The 17,065-nt window shown below is 49.0% G+C and overlaps 1 protein-coding gene across 2 annotated transcripts in view; it reads right to left on the bottom strand.

The window, feature by feature from the left end:
• Positions 1-8,288: 8,288 nt before the first annotated feature.
• DPYSL2 (dihydropyrimidinase like 2) overlaps positions 8,289-17,065 on the bottom strand; it is a 135,983-nt gene continuing 127,206 nt past the window's right edge. For both annotated transcript variants that reach the window (XM_029938108.1, XM_029938116.1), the window contains exons 11-14: positions 15,721-15,891; positions 10,349-10,528; positions 9,380-9,545; positions 8,289-8,689 (exon numbers count right to left, since the gene is read on the bottom strand). In XM_029938108.1, coding sequence (XP_029793968.1) covers positions 8,598-8,689; positions 9,380-9,545; positions 10,349-10,528; positions 15,721-15,891 — 609 coding nt within the window. In that variant the 3' untranslated portion in view covers positions 8,289-8,597. The remainder of the gene's footprint in view (positions 8,690-9,379; positions 9,546-10,348; positions 10,529-15,720; positions 15,892-17,065) is intronic.

The following is a 17,065-nucleotide window of genomic DNA, read 5'->3' as shown; positions in this document are numbered from 1 at the left end:
ACACAACTGAAGGTCTAACATACTGGGCAGGCCATCTCCATGGATACTGAAGTAACTCCTACTGATAACAAGAGTTGTGGTGGAGGCAAAGCTATGCCGCGGTTTGATGCCAATGTCTTCAATAAATGAGAAGTGCCTCTGAATCAGTAGATTACAACAGCAAGTGGTGTGTGAGAGCAGCAGAGCCAAACAGCAGAGGATGGAGGAAGTGTGGAGGCTTGAACAACACACCAACCCCCTACCACCCTGGAGAATGCGGGGGGTGAGATACAGAGGAACTTTCACTTGAGAAGACTAAGGATGAAATTTTGTCCTTAGAAAAAGGAACCAGGTTTTCTTAAAGTAAAGATGTAGCAGAGAGTGTTCAGTAAAGATGGCAGTTTATTGAATTATATGAGTGAGTTTGTTGGTCGTGAAGCACATAGGTAGAGTATGGAAGTGGAGGTTAGTCAAGGGGAAGAAGCACAGAAAAGGACAGATGCCCGGGACCACACATGGGTGGCAACAGAGAAAAGAATGGAAGACTGGGTAGTCTGCTGATGCTCAGTAGTGCTGGGGCCTCCAGAATCCAGCCATGGCCCAGAAGAGACCAGGCAGCTGGGGGAGGGCCATGAATTCTCATTCCTCATGATCTGGCACAAGGCATGGTCTCCAGGGAGCAACCTGGAGAAACAGGTTTATCGAGTTACATTCCTAGGGTTACCAGAATATGAGTGGGCAAGTGAAAACAATGGTTGGTAATTTAGGGTCTAACATTCCCCACTCCTGTTTATTCCTCTGGTTAATCTCACACCAGAGTTTCACTGTCCAGAAGTCCTCAAGCTTCTGCCATGTGTAGACTAGTCAGCTTCCAGAGTGTGGCCGGAGCAGGGCTGGAGATCTCAGAAGCCAATATCTTCCAGAGGGTCAGTCCCAGCGCGTTGACTGGGTCTGGATCACTTCACCAGGTTGAGGGTTCTTCTCAGTTGGCCTACTTAAGTCCGGGGTGATGGACCCATGGGGTGATGCTTGAAACTTTTCCCATCCTCTGGAGGTTAAGACAAATGGTTGGGGCGATCCCAGGGAGACCTTGGATAATGTCCCTGTTTTTTTTAACTCAGTGAAAAAGCCTACCTCCAAAATTCCCTTTTTGGTCTTCCTGGACCTGGACACGCAGCTCCTGCCCTTAACCGAATAGGGAGCCTCTGCCTCCTGCTCTGTGCATCGTGGCTCCTGGGTCACAAGGAAGCAGCGTAGACATCCCTTTCGTCCCTTGCACACTCGCTAGCAGCTGGCAAGCTCTTCACACCCTGATTCCCCAGTTTTTTGCCTGGTGACACTGACATGAAGTCATGGGGGGGACAGTCCATGCCAGGGCACCCTGGAGTGGCCTTCCCTTTGGCTGTGGGCCCGCCCTAATTCACGGTCGCTTTGGAGTTGAGGTGTCTTTTCTTTCTTTAGTTCCTGTACCCTAAACATTAGTACAAATAAACGTTTTTACACAGAAAATAAAAATAGTCAGGAGGTCCTTCACCTGGAGGCAGTTGTCCCTTGTCCTTTGGAGTGGTGCTCTGGATCAAGACAGAGGGTGCGAGGGGCTGCTGGCTAGCAGGGGTGCTGTGGTCGGGAACCCAGAGCTGGGTTTATTCAATAGGTACGGTTTGAGGACACAGGCTCAAAGAAACTGAGGGAACCAGTAAGAGAGTACAAATGCCTGCCATGGGGTCCTTGTGGGTTGCTAGGGAGCAGGCTAATAGCCAGAGGACAACCAAGTCACGAGACTGGAAGTAGTCACGAGACCAGGTGTTGTTGGGTAGGAACGCTGGTCAGAGCGTGGGAGATCCAGCTGGGAGCCCATCTGCCTACCCCTAGACAGAGTCCATCCCAGCAGACAGCTAGCATTCCTCTCTGTTCTCTTGAGAAACAAGGCTGTCCTTGACTAGTTCTGTGCTTTCTCACCTAATGCTTGAATAGGTAAGAAAAGATCAAAGATGCTTATCTCGGGGCACCTGGGTGGCTCAGTCAGTTAAGCCTCCGACTTCGGCTCGGGTCATGATCTCGCAGTTCAGGGGTTTGAGCCCTGCGTGGGGCTCTTTGCTGACAGCCCAGAGCCTGGAGCCTGCTTCAGATTTCTGTGTCTCCCTCTTCTCTGCCCCTCACTTGTTCACACTCAGTCTCTCTCTGTCTCAAAAATAAATAAATATATATTTTTTTAAATTTAAAAACCCAAAAATGTTTGTCTCCAGCAGAGGGAGTGCAACACCACAGATAGGCAGGCTTACAATAGGCTTATTGTGTACTCGGAGGCCTTTTGAACTGCGGAGGGATAAAAATGGCGGCCGTTGGAGTGATAGGAAAAATCAAGGGGCATAACTATCAGAAATGGAAAGCCTCAATATAAAGTCCCCTGTCCATCTAGCCTTCTCCAAAGAGGGGTTAACTTTTAAGAGTTGTGAACAGCGTGCAATTCGTTCTCGCCTCCTGCCGGCTTCTTCCCTGAGGCGTCTGCACTTGGGTCCCATCGAGGGTTTCTGGTGTCCCCACAGCTGTAAGACAAAGCTGAAAACAGCTGGTCCCCAGCAAGGCCATCGCTGGAAGAGTACAGGCCATCTGTCTGACCTCCACCCCATGCCCATCCACACAGCAGGTCTCCGGATGGTTCTGTGATGTGGGATGTTTATCAGGATGGGGACTGTTTGTGTAACTACAGCACAAAGCTTAGCTGCCAAAATTAATCATGTAAATAATCTCAATGAAATACATTATTTGAACAATAAGGCCTTATGTGCTATAGTGTTTGATCTCCAACCCTCCCAGAGTTTCTTCCGAGCCCCTAATCTTATGTCCAGTCCTTTGAGGCCCCAAGCCCAGAGTGGAGGCCACACCCCTCACTGCTCAGGGTGACCCCTGCCCACCCCTATCCTGCCTGCCCCAGCCCTCTCCTGACATCACGTCTTCATAAAACGACAATGCACTTATGTGTCTAGGTCCCTTTGATCCTTGTCAAGGTATTTCCAATAGGCATTATTTCTTCTTTCAAGATCCTTATAAAAATTAATTATATACATATACATTTGTGTGTATACACGATTTGTAGTTTTTGACCAGATCAACACAATTTCCCCAAATCTGCTATATAAAACTCTGTGGGCTTAAATTATAATTGTTTTCCTTTACACTTGGTGCCCTTCGCTAAACCATTTTTCTCCTAGCTCTGTAGAGGGCCCATATGTCTCCAAATCTGGGTTGGTGGCGTGAGATCATTGCACTCTTTTTTTGCCAATCTTTCGCTTGTCCACGTTTCCCTCCATGAGTCTTGCCCAAGAGCCTGCAAGGCACTTTCTGTGACCTTCCACCTTCTTTTTCCTACAAGCTTCTAAATAGGAAATTTGTCCTAAGAAATAGTAAACTAATAGTAATGAAGAATGCGGGCACTGGCCTCAGACGGAATGGGTTCAAAACCCAGCTCTAGGCAAGTTGATTATAACTCTCTATGCTTCTCCTATACCCTGCAGGAGAGCAAGAATAACGGTACCTTCCGGGCTGCTGAGAAGGCTAACTGTGCTAACCTGTGAAATGCCTTTAGAGTAGTGCCTGGCACATAAAAGTAGATGTTAGCTCCTATCAGTGCGACTTTGGCTAACAGATTTTTTTGTTTAACAGCCAACATCATCTCCGATGTGCCCTAGATCTACTATCTCTGCCCTCAGCTGAAGACCTTTGCCGCCATTAGTCTTCATCTGCTAATCTATTTTAGGACAGACACTTAGGACACTGTATCCAATAGCCTCCTACCACTCCTTTGCAATCTTCTGCTCTGTACCCTATCTGATTTATGGGTTGTCCTTTCAGAGTTGGTCCTAAGCCGAGAGTTAGGTTGAGTAGATAACATCATCTCTGTCTTGAAGAAGGGGTAAATAAGGCCCATAGGAGCTTTCCAAGAGATGCACACCTCATCGGTAGCATCATCAAAACTTATCCCCATCTTAGTTTAGGAGAAAGGTATAGATCCGCTTTTTCTCCCAGAATATGTGAGCTATAGAAACTTACCAGAGCATACAACATTCACTTCATGGCAACATGGGACAGAAACACTTCCTGAAGGTATGCATTCCACTTCGCTTTTTCTAGATACCTTAAAATCTGTCTTTAGTGGGGCACCTGGGCGGCTCAGTTAGCTAAGTATTCGTCTCTTGGTTTTGGCTCAGGTCATGATCTCATGGTTCGTGGGTTTCGAGCCCCACATTTGGCTCTGTACCCCAGGGGCAGAGCTTGCTTGGAATTCTGTCTCTGTCACTCCCTCACTCTCTCTCTCTCAAAATAAATGAACTTTGAAAAAAATTTAAAAATAAAATAAAATCGGTCTTTGAATTAAGTCACACCAACAAAGAGTACTATGCCTGGCCCCATTTGGGTAGTCACGCGGCATCCACGGGACTCTCTGTAGAGCACCTGCTCTCCAGCCACCCCACAATTCCCTGCTCAAATGGACCCAAGCCTCCTCCCAGTGCCTACTTGGGCCTCACCAGCCAGTGTGGACAGCCTCAGGCTGGCTGTTTGCTAGGATTAGGGAGGAACTGGGTGTCCACAGAAACTGCGATGTCCAGAAGCATGAGCATGAGGACTTCCTTGGTGTAGGATGAGGCCAGGGTGGGACTAGGAGCATGGGCCGTCTGTTCTCGTCAGCTTGTGAGGCTCTTTGTCCCCCTCTCTTGGGTGGATTCGATTTTCCTGGATCGCGGTGCTCTGGCACTGCATACAGTACATACACTAGGAGACGGGGCCCTAGGCACACGACACAGGGTACAGGGGTGCTGGGACTTGCTGGCAGAGCTGAGGATGGGCAATCTCTGCTGCTCTACTAAGGACTAGAAGATCTTCTGGCCATGTTTCCCTTGTTTGTATTTGTTGCTAGAACACTCAGAGCTCCCTCCCAAGGTGACAGGCTCATGGCAGGTGGGTGGCTCTAACCCCAACGAGACCTTGTTTTTCCTCCTCTTACATTCCCTTCATTCAAACACTGGTTAATAAAGCTTTGGTATAGTGTACATATTTTTGTAAACCAACTTGTATCCTCTGGACAGGGCTGGATAGAAATCAGAAAGGAAGAGGCCTGTCAACATCGGATGGGCCTGGGGAGCCCCAAGCACACACCCTCTTCATTCGGTGTCTTCACAAGCAATACACCGGTGCCAGCTCCAAGATAAAAGATAACCGTGGGAACCAAGCAACCAGGCTGCTGGGATGGGCTTGGCTCTCAAGCCCCCCCTCTCCCCCCCCCCCCCCGCTTATCAATTCTTGGCACTTGCTTAAGGGGGGAGGAACGTGTACGTTACATCCTTTCCTGCAAGCTCTTCCACCGGGCTTTGGATGCAAGTCAATGCACCCTAGTCACTTCTATGCTCCCTTACAGCGTGAGGATTTTCCAGGGTGAACCAGCTATATGGGCACCGAGAGCCCAGGGGTCACCACACCAACCCTCTATGGTCCTCCCCAGATTCCCCCTTCCAAAGTTGTTATTTGCAACTTGATTCTGGGGGATCTCATGCCCTCTCTAGCGTGGAGTCAAGAAAACTCTGAAATTGGTATGGTCACCAAAGTCAGGCCAAACACACCCGCGAAGGCTTCCGGAAGCAAAGGCTGCCGGAGGCCGGTGCCAAGTAGGTGCCTCCTTGAACATCTGACACAGACACACCCCTGAAACAACCACATTTTGCTTTATTAGGCGTTCCATGGTAATATAACACAGAGTTCTTAAGGAATAATAAACACGAGACTTTTCTTTTTAACCATAATTATTTTGCCATTAAGACAGTGGTTAAAAAAAAAAAAGGTACTCTCCTGGCTACACACATTATCAGCTTCAGCACTGAAAGTTCCTCCACTCATGGGTCACAATCACAATTTCAAAGATTAAAAACCATCTATTTATTAAGTCCTACACTGTTTTAGAGCATCAAGTCACTGCAGTTATTCAGTTCAGAGACACTGTCCATTTATTTCAGCATTTACATATGACATTCATTTAACAGACACACAAAGCAAGCCAACAGGTAAACATGCTTCCATAGCCTGCAGACATCTTCAGATTTTAAGCTGTTTCAAGAAAACAATCAAAATAACCCAAATCACCATGACCTGGTACAGGAAAAACAGTAAGACCCAAGTGAATACTAAAAGAGCTGCGTGTTTCTTACAATCGAAACAAACAAACAAAAAAAATCTTTTTTTTCCGACGTGTTCAAATTTCCTCTAAGTGCAGGTGAAAGGAAAAAAAAAGCAAATATATTAAGTTAACCAATGATTCTTTAAAAGTGCAGTTTCCTTTTAAAATAACAAATATAAACGACAACAAGAAAATAAACCCCCCCACCAATACCCCCCCAAAGGCAGAACGTGTGGAGAGACCAGCGTTAATGAGGAATGACCTAGTTTTTCGTGTTACGCTTTACAAAAGCAGATTTGGCTCGAGTAAAGCCTGCACACGGGAATGTTGCCTAAGAGAACCTGTAAACGCGATCCGGAAGGAAACACAGCACGAACCAGCGAAGACAGGGACGGGCATGAAGGCAGCTCGCGGGAAGGGTCGCTGAGACAAGGGCAGGGACACGGACACGAGGTCACCCGCGCACTCTAGCGGGCTTGCGGGCGGAGCGCACGGTTGATTTGTAAGGGTTTTCTCCCCACAAGAGCTGACAGGACACTAACCACTCATTCGACAGCTTCTTCCCCTTGCAAAGGAAGATGGACTTTAAGTCAAACCTTCCAAAGATTTTCTGAGTCGAGCAGCCTTCCCTGTAGGACAGCCCCCCCCCCATCTGTGGGCTTGCTTTTCAAGGTGTCAGGGATTTGGGGTCAGCCGGAGTCCAGGCACAGGCGATCCTCCCTCCGCGGTCCCGTCGAAGGTCAGTAGCAGCATGACGCTACGTCACTCGGCCTATGTCCTTCACATCCCTTCACCTCCTCACGGAGCCGTGTTATCCCAACATCACAAGACGGTTGAGTACAGTGTAATAAGGTAGTTTCAGAAAGAGAGACCACAGTCACAGAACTTTTATTATATTGTTACAATGATTCTATTTTATTATTAGTTATGGTTGTTAACCTCTTACTGTGCCTAATTTATAAATTAAACTTTCTCACAAGCATGTATGAGGGGGGAAAACATAACATATATATAAAGCTCAGCACTGTTTGTGATTTCAGGTATCCACTGGGGGTTTTGGAATGTATTCCCCATGTAGAAGGTGGGGGGGAACTACTGTATTGCATGGTATCTTCCAAAAGAACTGAACAAGAAAAAAAAATATTTTTTGCCCCAGAGCGAGAAGCCCCAGCGTGCTCTGGAATCCCAAAAGATACTTAGCTGGGAACCAGAGGGCCTCAGGGTCAGACTCCCAGCAGCTCACCACCTCTGAGCGGGTGGCTGGCTTTGAGGGTGATCGGCTCACTTGGGTCTTGGGGCTTGATTTACAGATTTGGTCGTGTCTTTCTTTATTTAGCTAGGTAGTTAGCCTGCACGGAGGAAAGCCTTGTGTCCTAAAGCCTCAGGTTTCTTCAGCCTCTCATTCCTGTCCGAAGTTCCGTTCCGAGCCCCCGGGTGACAGGGTGTGGGTAGCCCAGCCCTTGGCTGTGCCTGGAGGCGTCCCTAACCGAAACACACATCCTGGTGGTGGCGGGTGGGTAGCACCGGTCGTTTATGGACTTGGACAGCATATTACTATGGTTGCAATGACAAAACCTTTCCAGGCAGGTTCCGAGGACCACAGCAAAATAGTAGACCTGGTCTTTTGGAAAGATGAGGAAGGGCGGAGACAGAAACATGGCCTCAGAGATAAGGGCTGAAGGAAACACAAAGAAAGGGATGTAAAAATATTCACCAGCGAAAAAGCTAGAGAGAGAGAGAGCACGAGAGAAGGACAGAGAGAGAGGTAAAGAGAGCAGAAAAGACGCTTAGGAAGAAGAGAATCCGCAAAACAATGTAATCTGCAGCAAAATCTAGGCCAAAAAGAAAACCTGCCCTTTATCAACAGTTGACCCAGAAGACTATGGAATGCAACGTGGACGTTTTGGAGCCTCTCAGGGGGGACATGTGGAATTTGCCAACCACCCTGAAGGGCTCAATGGTTACATAATTGCATCATTAGGATGTCCAGTTCAAACCCCTTGTATTAATATTGAATTAGGCTTCCCAATTTAGTATTTAAAAAAAAAAAAAACACTCTCCCGCCCCCCCCCCCCCCCCCCCCCCCCCCCCCCCCCCCCCCCCCCCGCCCATGAAAAGGAAGATGGTAACAGTACAACAGAGGTTGGAGATGAAAAACGCCCTCGTTGTGATTTGCTTGGTTTCGCATGTCTGAGTGTTGGATGCAGTCCGTGTATGGGGCTGGTGGATAGACTTGGGTGTGATATTCGTAGATGTGTAGGGAAGTGGGTGAGCAAAATCAGTGACTCCGGGTGAGGGCCGGAGTGCAGGGCCCAAGAGGGAGCCCATGAACTGGCTGCCTCACAGTAACTATCACAGGCTCTTAAAAAAAAACAAAAAGTAAGGAAGGAAGTCTCAGAATGTCCTCAGGTGTCCCACCCCCCATCCCCAGGCAGGTTGCCGCTGGGCACCTCTAGCCCAGGCTGGTGATGTTGGCACGGCCACCAGGGGGCGCCACAATGCGCTGGGTGGTGCGGCGGGGAATGTTGTCATCGATCTGAGCACCTGGGGAGGAGAGGGGCAGCGGTCAAAACCAGTCCTGTGGACAGTTCCTGCTTCATCCTCAAGCAGCCCAGCCCCAGAGGCAGCTCCTACTCTTTTGCCCATTCTACAGATGAGGGGACCGAGGCATGGCTGCATCTGGCTACAAAGTCAAGCTATGCAAACTCCAGAATTCCACCAGCTGAACTATGACAGTATACTGCACACGTGGGGACGAAGGGAGTTCCGAACGAAACTCCAGAACACCCTGTGTTAGGATGGACACGAGACTCTGGAGAAATGTCCTCTTAATAGACAGGGCCATAGATAGACGGAGTGTATGCATCAGGAATACGTGATGGAAACTCATGTCAAGATTCTGAAACTCAGGCACCTGGGTGGCTCAGCTGGCTAAGTGCTGACTTCGACTCAGGTCATGATCTCACGGTTCGTGAGTTCAAGCCCCCGCATCGGGCTCTGTGCTGACAGCCTGGACTCTGCTCTTGATTCTGTGTCTCCTTCTCTCTCTGTTCCTCCCCTGCTTGCACTCTGCCTCTCTCATAAAAATAGACATTAAAAAAAAATTTTTAAAAAGGTTCTGAAACTCATCTGGCTATTTTCTGTAAGTTACCTCTCCGGGGACATTAGTATCTCCCACAAATGTCATTCTTGACTCTAGACCTGATTGCCCCACCGGCAGGGCCATAACCGTACCAGACAAGCTGAATCCAGACTGGTGCAGGTTCCGGACAGGAGGGGCCTGCTGCTTGGCAGGAGAGGTCTTGGCCGAGGAGGCTGGAGTGACGGTCTTGGGTGTCACGGACACCTCGCACACGGGTCCGTCGTACAGGCCACGGGGAACCCCTCTCAGTTCTGCAAGCTGCAAAACACAAGAGCCCGTTGACTGAGGCCACATTCACAGAGGACAGCTCCCTGGCGCCCCTCCTAAGAGGGAAGGAACAGCAGTCAGGACAGGCCTGCGAGATGTGCGGATGGAGGGGCAAATGTCAGTGAGGAGCCAGCACCCACTGCTCCAGGCCAAAGCTCCCCCAAGGGGGACCATGCATAGTTGGTTACTCCACAAAAACTGACCAACACTTCTTACCAGTTTTCCCCTTGGGAACTTTAACATACACCCAAGACAGAAACCCTAAGCATTCTGTGAAGAGGATTTGATCTCATATTTAAGATCTGGCCCCCAACTTCCTTTTCAATCTCACCCTCCCTTTAATTCCCTCGCAGCTCCATCCTTTCTCTGCCACATGGTCCCCAAGCACCAGTGCTATGCGATGCCCTGAATACACTATACATTTTCCATGCTCATGACATTCCAATTCTTTTGTGTCCTTTCTTTCACTCAAACTCCTACTTAACCTTCAAAACCCAACTCAAAATGCCCTCTCCCCATGACACTTTCCCCTATGACTCCACAGCAGTGGCTGCCTCCTCTGAACCCCCCTACTCAGCACAGCACATGCCACAATCAGACTTCATTCTGGCTGGCTTAGACAAACCTGACTCATCTGCTGGTATTCTGAAATAAAAACCAGAAGCTTCCCTTTATCCCCAAACCATCCCCTCCTCTGCACCCATCTCAATATGCTAACTCGAAGTGTAAGCATGTACGGAATTGAACTTAACCCATAATAAAAACAATTCTGAGCTAAGATCTGAGCTACTCACTCTGCTCCTCGCCTTGATTCGTTTGTAAACGAAATCAGGGAAGGGCTTCCGGGGGATGTAGCGCCCAGAGCCTTCAGTGACATGAAGGGTGCCATCCTCCAGGACGATCTTCCCCTGGCTGATGACCACCAGTGGGGAGCCACGGCACTCCATGCCTTCAAAGATGTTGTACTCAAGAGCCTAGGAAGAGAGAGTGCATAAACGTTAGCATACCCCTGCCGTCCTGGTGGGACCCAACCAGGCTGGCGACACCCCTGCTCGACGCCACGCAGATGAAACAAAGGCCCAGAGACGAAGCCTTCTCCCCACTGGCCACCCCAGCAGGCATTTCTTCTGTCCGTCTTGATTTCCCTGTCTAGAATACGGAAGAATCTTTCCCTACTTCTCCAAAATTTGGGGGGTAACGGCCGGAACAGAAAAACCGCATGGAAAAGCATGTTTGTAAAAGCTATAAAAACCTAAAGAAAATGATCCCTCGTGTCAGCGGCCACTCTGTCCTCACGGACTCAAGCTCCAGTCAGGGTAAAACCCAAAGGCTTTCTCTAAGCAAGCTGTGCATTTCATTTTGAAATGAGCCATCCATGAGCAGGCATTCCTACTGGCCTTCCCGGGTTCCGATCTGTCAGCAATGCGGTTACACTGCAGTCCCAGAAGGAAAAGACTGTGGCAACTCAGGCCATGCCTTCAGTAACATGTTTGTAGTCTACTTAACTTCCAGGACTATGCAGCGATCTTTTTTTAACTTTTTTTTTTGATGTTTATTTTTTGAGAGAGAAGGAGTGTGAGCAGGCAGGGACAGAGAGAGAGAGAGAGAGAGAGAGAGAGAGAGAGAGAGAGAGACAGAATCCGAAGCAGGCTCCAGGCTCCAAGCTGTCAGCACAGAGCCCGACACGGGGCTCGAACTCACGAACCATGAGATCATGACCTGAGCAGAAGTCACACACTCAATGGACTGAGCCCCCCAGGCGCCCCAATGCAGCGATCCTTTTAGCTTCAGACTTTGCAGAGTGACCTCTCTGTGTGTCCCCCCGGGAAGTATGTGGGAACCTGGCAGGCACGTGAGTGTGCTGCTGCAGAACAAGGCAGCAGAAAGGGGGAGGCACTACTCCTGCGTGCCAGTCCCACCTCATAGCTTCTGCCGTGGCCTCTGCCGCTCACCCACAATGCCCGGTGCTTCCTCCTGCCTGCGCTGTGCACTGGGACAAACGGCTGTGGCCGGAGCTCAGCAGACCGCTCTACCCTCACAAAGCAGCCCAGCCTTCTGGGGAAAGTCGGACCAGGTTGTCCGCACTAACGGACTCAGTCTGTGACTAGAGCGCTATCAACGGACACTGCAGTTCAGGAGATCTCTGCTTGGTGCAGTGGCTGGAAAGTTTGGGGGAGTGCCAGGCTGGCTTAGCAGCTCAGGTTCAATGTCAAAATGCAGGGGTGTCAACTGAAAACCGCAAGGAAGGCAGCGCCTGGGTGGCTCCGTCAGTTAAGTGTCCAACTCTTAGTTTGGGCTCAGGTCACGATCTCACATTTCACAGGTTCAAGCCTAACATTCAACTCTGTGCTGACAGCATGGAGCCTGCCTGGGATTCTCTCTCTCCCTCTCTGCTCCTTCCTCTCTCTCTCAAAATGAATAAACATTTATTTAAAAATTTATATTAAAAAAAACCTGCAGTGAAGGGCTGTCAGCATTGCTCTGAGACTCAAAGGAGTCCCGTGGAAGCTACCCAAGAAACGAGGCAGAGGGACCTGTGGGGTGGGGAGAGGACTCCACACAAGCGTTCTGGGACCAAAGTGCAGGCCTCAAGTCCAAGACTATCTTCCATCCCTGAAATCAGTCTGTCTCACAGCTACAGAGCAGGTCTGGGGGATGACCACACCGAGGCCACTTTACATTCGATTCTCAGCCTGGTAGTTTTCTAGAGCCCTCTGGCAACAGGAACGCAGCCCTGCCAAAGTGCCAGCCTTCAGCTCATCTTCAGCAGACGTTTTCTCCTGCCAGAGTTGAGGCACACCAGGTCCTTTGCTCCCGCCTCTCTCCACAGCGGATCCACCTCTCACCCATCCTATCCGAAGCACAAGCCCTGGGCAGCGCAGTACATCTGAAACGGAGCCTCGCGTCACACTCCTCATCTTGGTGTGTTTTCTCTCGCAGCGGCCCATGAACGCAGGGGACACCCTCAAATCGAGGGCATCTTCGCCTAGGTGAAATCCAGGTGTTGTGTGTGGAACTCTGAGCGGGATCACTTGAATCCTGCCTCAGAACTCGTTTCTCATCCGCCTCTCTCCTAGGGCTTTTGTGACTAGGACCACACAAGAGTAACCTGTGTGTGTAGGTCGTCACGCCAGGACCCTGTCCTCTCTGAGCTGGCCTCTGACAGGGTGCACGTCACCGTCTGAGGGCGTCAGGCCCTGTCTCTTCCGGGCCACTCCACAGCTCAAGGTCTGTACTCCACCCAGCTCCTCTTGCACCTTACCGAAGGGCTGGAGACCACTCTGGACGTGGGGCCATCTGCCCTGGGTCCATATCCCAGCTCTGCCACTCACCAGCCGAGTGACCTGGGACAAGTCCCTCCCGCTCCTGAGACTCAGCTCCTCATCTACAGGGAGAAAACCTGTCTAGTGGCACTGGCGCCAGCGTTCAATGAAATGAAATGCACAAAAGCATCCAGCACAGGCACAGACCAGGCATTTAGGAAATGTTCGCTCCTCCACGGCCCGTTTTTTATTGTCCCTTCCCAATGAGACGGCAAGCTCCTTAGTGACAAAGCCATCGTAAGACACATATATTGAGTTTAATTGCCTGTAAATAACAGATCACAAATGCCTAGAAGGGCTTTGAGCCATCTCTCATTTTTACAAGATGGGAAGACCCAAGGGCGTCTGGGTGGCTCAGCCAGGTGAGCGTCCGACTTTGGCTCAGGTCACAATCTCACAGTTTTTGAGTTTGAGCCCCGCATCAGGCTCTGTGCTGGTTTGGATTCTGTGTCTCTCTCTCTGTCTCTGTCTCTCTCTCTCTCTCTGCCCTCCCCCATTCACTCTCTGTCTCTCTCTCCTTCAAAAATAAACAGAAATTAAAAAACAAACTTTTTAAATAAAAAAATAACCCAAGATGGGAGAAACCAGCCCCATGACTCTGAGTGACTTAAAATTAACAAGCCCAACGGTCAGATCACAGCTCACCATATTCAGAAACTACCTCTGTCAAACCACCAGGCAGTGAGGCTGCGTGGCTCAACAGGTATAGACATTTTTAACCTACACCCACCCTGGCTCCCTAAAATTACTCATCTGGCTGGATGCCTGAAAAATCCAAGCAGAGGCTTAGCAATGGGGCTCTTGATAATAGTTAGCTAAATGCTCCAAATTAAAGCTAATTAGCCCAATGGTACAAAACACTGTATTACATAGGGAAAGCCTCTCATTTGTATTTTCCCGGATGATTAATGCTGCACAGATGTGCTTAGTATGGACTCTGAATCAGGTGAGGTCAGAAAAGAGGCTCTTTCCTTGCGTGGGGTGCCTGGGCGTGAAGGCAGGCCAGCGCTTTTGCTCTGCAGAGGTGTGGGGGCCATGTGTGAACGGCAGAATCTGTCTTCTCAACTCTCACATCCTCTCTTCGGCCAGGTGAAGGGCTCCAAAGGCAAACTCCCGAACGAGGTCACCTGCAGCCTAAATAAGGAGTCCAGCTCCCCCTATCCCCTCTGCAGAAGGGAAGGGGATGCTTTTCCTCCAACTAAGCCTGACCAAGAGGCTGCACCTGCAGTCTGGTAGGGAAGAACCTAGAGCATTTGGGCTTCTAATTCTGGCTCTACGACGAAATAGCAATGTAACGTCAGACTGGTCACTTATGTTCTCAGACCTTCCATTTATTTATCTTCCTAATTGGGATAATGGTACCACCCCTATATTGAGAAGGCTGGACAAAGAGTAAATGGGACTGTGACATTACCGGTAGGTCCCCTGGGCAGGACCCCAGGAGCTCTGCCTGCAGAGGCCATTCTGGACTCCCAAGGTGTTGTGACCTAAGTTACAAGCAGGCATGGCTATAAGGCTGTGACAGGAAGCTAAGCCAGCCGATGGGGAAGGAGGAAAAAAGTCAACTCTGCATGTTGAGAGCTGAGCAACCTTCCCAAAAGACATCCGCCATCCAGGCACCTATAGGAGTCCCCAGGAGCAGAGGTGAGCCCCACAGCCCAAGCACCTCTGTCCAAACAGGAGAGGCTTTGGGATGCAGCCAAAGGCCCAGGGCTGTCCTGGAGAGATGCCTGAAGGCCACCCTGAATCTGCCATGGTGCTTGGGGGAGGTGTCAGTACTTGCTGGCCCAGGCTTTCTAGAGAGTACCATCTAGAATCAGATTCCCTATTTGCCCACCTTTCAATTTTGATCTTTACCTAGAACATGCACTTCATTCATTAAGATTTCTTAATGAATTCCTAAGAGTTTTCAGACATAAAACACTCCTGTCCTATATGCCCATTTCTTTTCCAAAGCATCCCCTTTGTGTATTTTCTTTCAATATTTAACACACACACACACACACACACACACACACACACACACACAGTTTTTTCTATAAAAAACCAAAGGTATCTCATAGCTCTGCCTAATGCCCACTGACCTCACAGGACAGTCAGAGACCTCGTCTAAACCCCTCCAGGTCCACTGAGGAGCCCAAGACATGACATGAACATACACCAACCTCTCCACCAACATAGCCCCTTGACTAACGTCTGATTAATAACACAGGGCATCCCCAAGCTCTGCAGTGTAGACCAAGCAGCAAGAGATACCCTAAACTACAGATCCTAAAATCCTGATCAGAATAGCTGCTGGAGAAAGTTCTTCTACTTGAGAAGAAGCCAAAGTCAATTAATTCCTTTAGGACAAGAGCATCTGTCATAGGTTTCTGTCCAGCAACACTGATAGAAGAAAGCAGTTGCTTAAAGTGCACATCTATCTCAGAGTGGACATCTGAATGTTTGATGCAGGTCCCTTGTGGCAAGCACTGCAGGAGAGACGCTGCACCCAACCACTGCACCCAAGGGATGGTGACTGACTTCCAGAAGCTTCTGATGTCCTGGCATGACTTTAGAGGCTCTGAAGGTCTATAGACAAAGGCCTCCATCTATAAAGAGTCCATGGAACTCCAAAATGGGGATAAGAGTAGCAGTCTTACTGACTTACTGACCTCACCAAAGATAAGGAGGTAGCTATATTTTTCTCAACAGATTACAAGTTATACTATATCCCAGGGAAACATGTAACATACCATGGGGTCATTCCTATCATAGCAAGTTCTGGGGACTCTCCCTGCCTCAGTCTCTTTCTGTCACTATAATCTGTTCTGACTGGGTCCGTGCAGTATAACAGGACTTACACTATTGTGGGTCTTGGCAGAGATGGTTTTCACGCTGTCGGGGTCCCAGATGACCAGGTCAGCATCAGATCCCACAGCAATGCGGCCTTTCCGGGGGTACAGGTTGAAGACTTTGGCTGCATTGGTGCTGGTCACGGCCACAAACTGGTTCTCGTCCATCTTCCCTGTGACCTGAGGAGCACAGCACACACACCAAATGCAGGTGACAAAGTTGAAGGGGTGAACATGACTTAGTGAGGAAAAGGAACACGCTTTGGATACACACTGCAATTTGAACAGATGTAAAGGGCATTGTGCTGAAAGAACCAACCTCCAAAGGCCACATATTTGTATCCCACTCTCAAAATAACAAAGTTACAGAAATGGAAGACAGATGAGGGGCGAGGTGGAGATTCCTCCAGGGTTTAGGAGCCAGTACGGCTATCACAGGACAACACTGCGGTGGTAGTTACATGAACCTACATATGACAAAATGACGAACCACACACACACACACTGCGCCCCTGTTCAATGTGTGGGCTTTGGTAAGGTACCGTAATCATGCATCGGTGAAACTGGAGGCAGGGTACACAGGACCCCTCTGTCCTGTCTTTGTTAACTGCCTCTGGAGCTATAATTATTTGATAGTGTAAAGTGAAACAAATTTCTAAGGGGCTGCAATGCCTCTTCAGGAAGCATCGCTTCGGGGCGCCTGGGTGGCTCAGTCGATTAAGCATTTAACTCTTGATTTAGGCTCAGGTCATGATCTCAGTTGGTGAGATTGAGCCCTGCATCAGTCTCTGTGCAGAGAGCGTGAAGCCTGCTTAGGATTCTCTCTCTCCCCCCCCTCTCTCTCTCTCTGCTCTTCCCCTGTTCTCTCTCTCAAAAATGGATCAACTTAAATAAATGTTCAAAGAATTACATGTGAATTTTGGTCCAGCATTAGGATGAAATCTTCTGCTACTAATGACTAAGTATTTTAAGCAGATTTAAGGATGTGAGGACATTGTCATAACACTGGTTTAGAACAAGCCACAAAATGGTACATACGGTGCCAAAGTCACCTACACACTCACACACATACTATCTCATACACATATGTACAACTTGTACTGGCAAAACCCGGAAAGACATTTGCCAAAATCTTCATTGCAGTTTATCTGAAAGGGGTTTTTACTCATTTCCTTATTCTTTTTGGAATAAGGATACATGCCTTCCATACTCTCAACAAATCATTAAGAAACAGAAAAACCTGTTCTTTCAAACACTGAAAATGCAAAAGCCCGAAGTCCCCCGAGAGGTTGGTGTATGTTCGAAGCAGGCCTGCCGGAAGCCTGGAATGCTCACCCTAGCGAGCCCTAACATA

This window comes from Suricata suricatta, chromosome 1 (genome assembly GCF_006229205.1).
Source record: "Suricata suricatta isolate VVHF042 chromosome 1, meerkat_22Aug2017_6uvM2_HiC, whole genome shotgun sequence".
NCBI lineage: Eukaryota > Metazoa > Chordata > Mammalia > Carnivora > Herpestidae > Suricata > Suricata suricatta.
The sequence above is the reverse complement of the archived record's forward strand: the minus strand, read 5'-3'. Positions and strand labels throughout refer to the sequence as shown.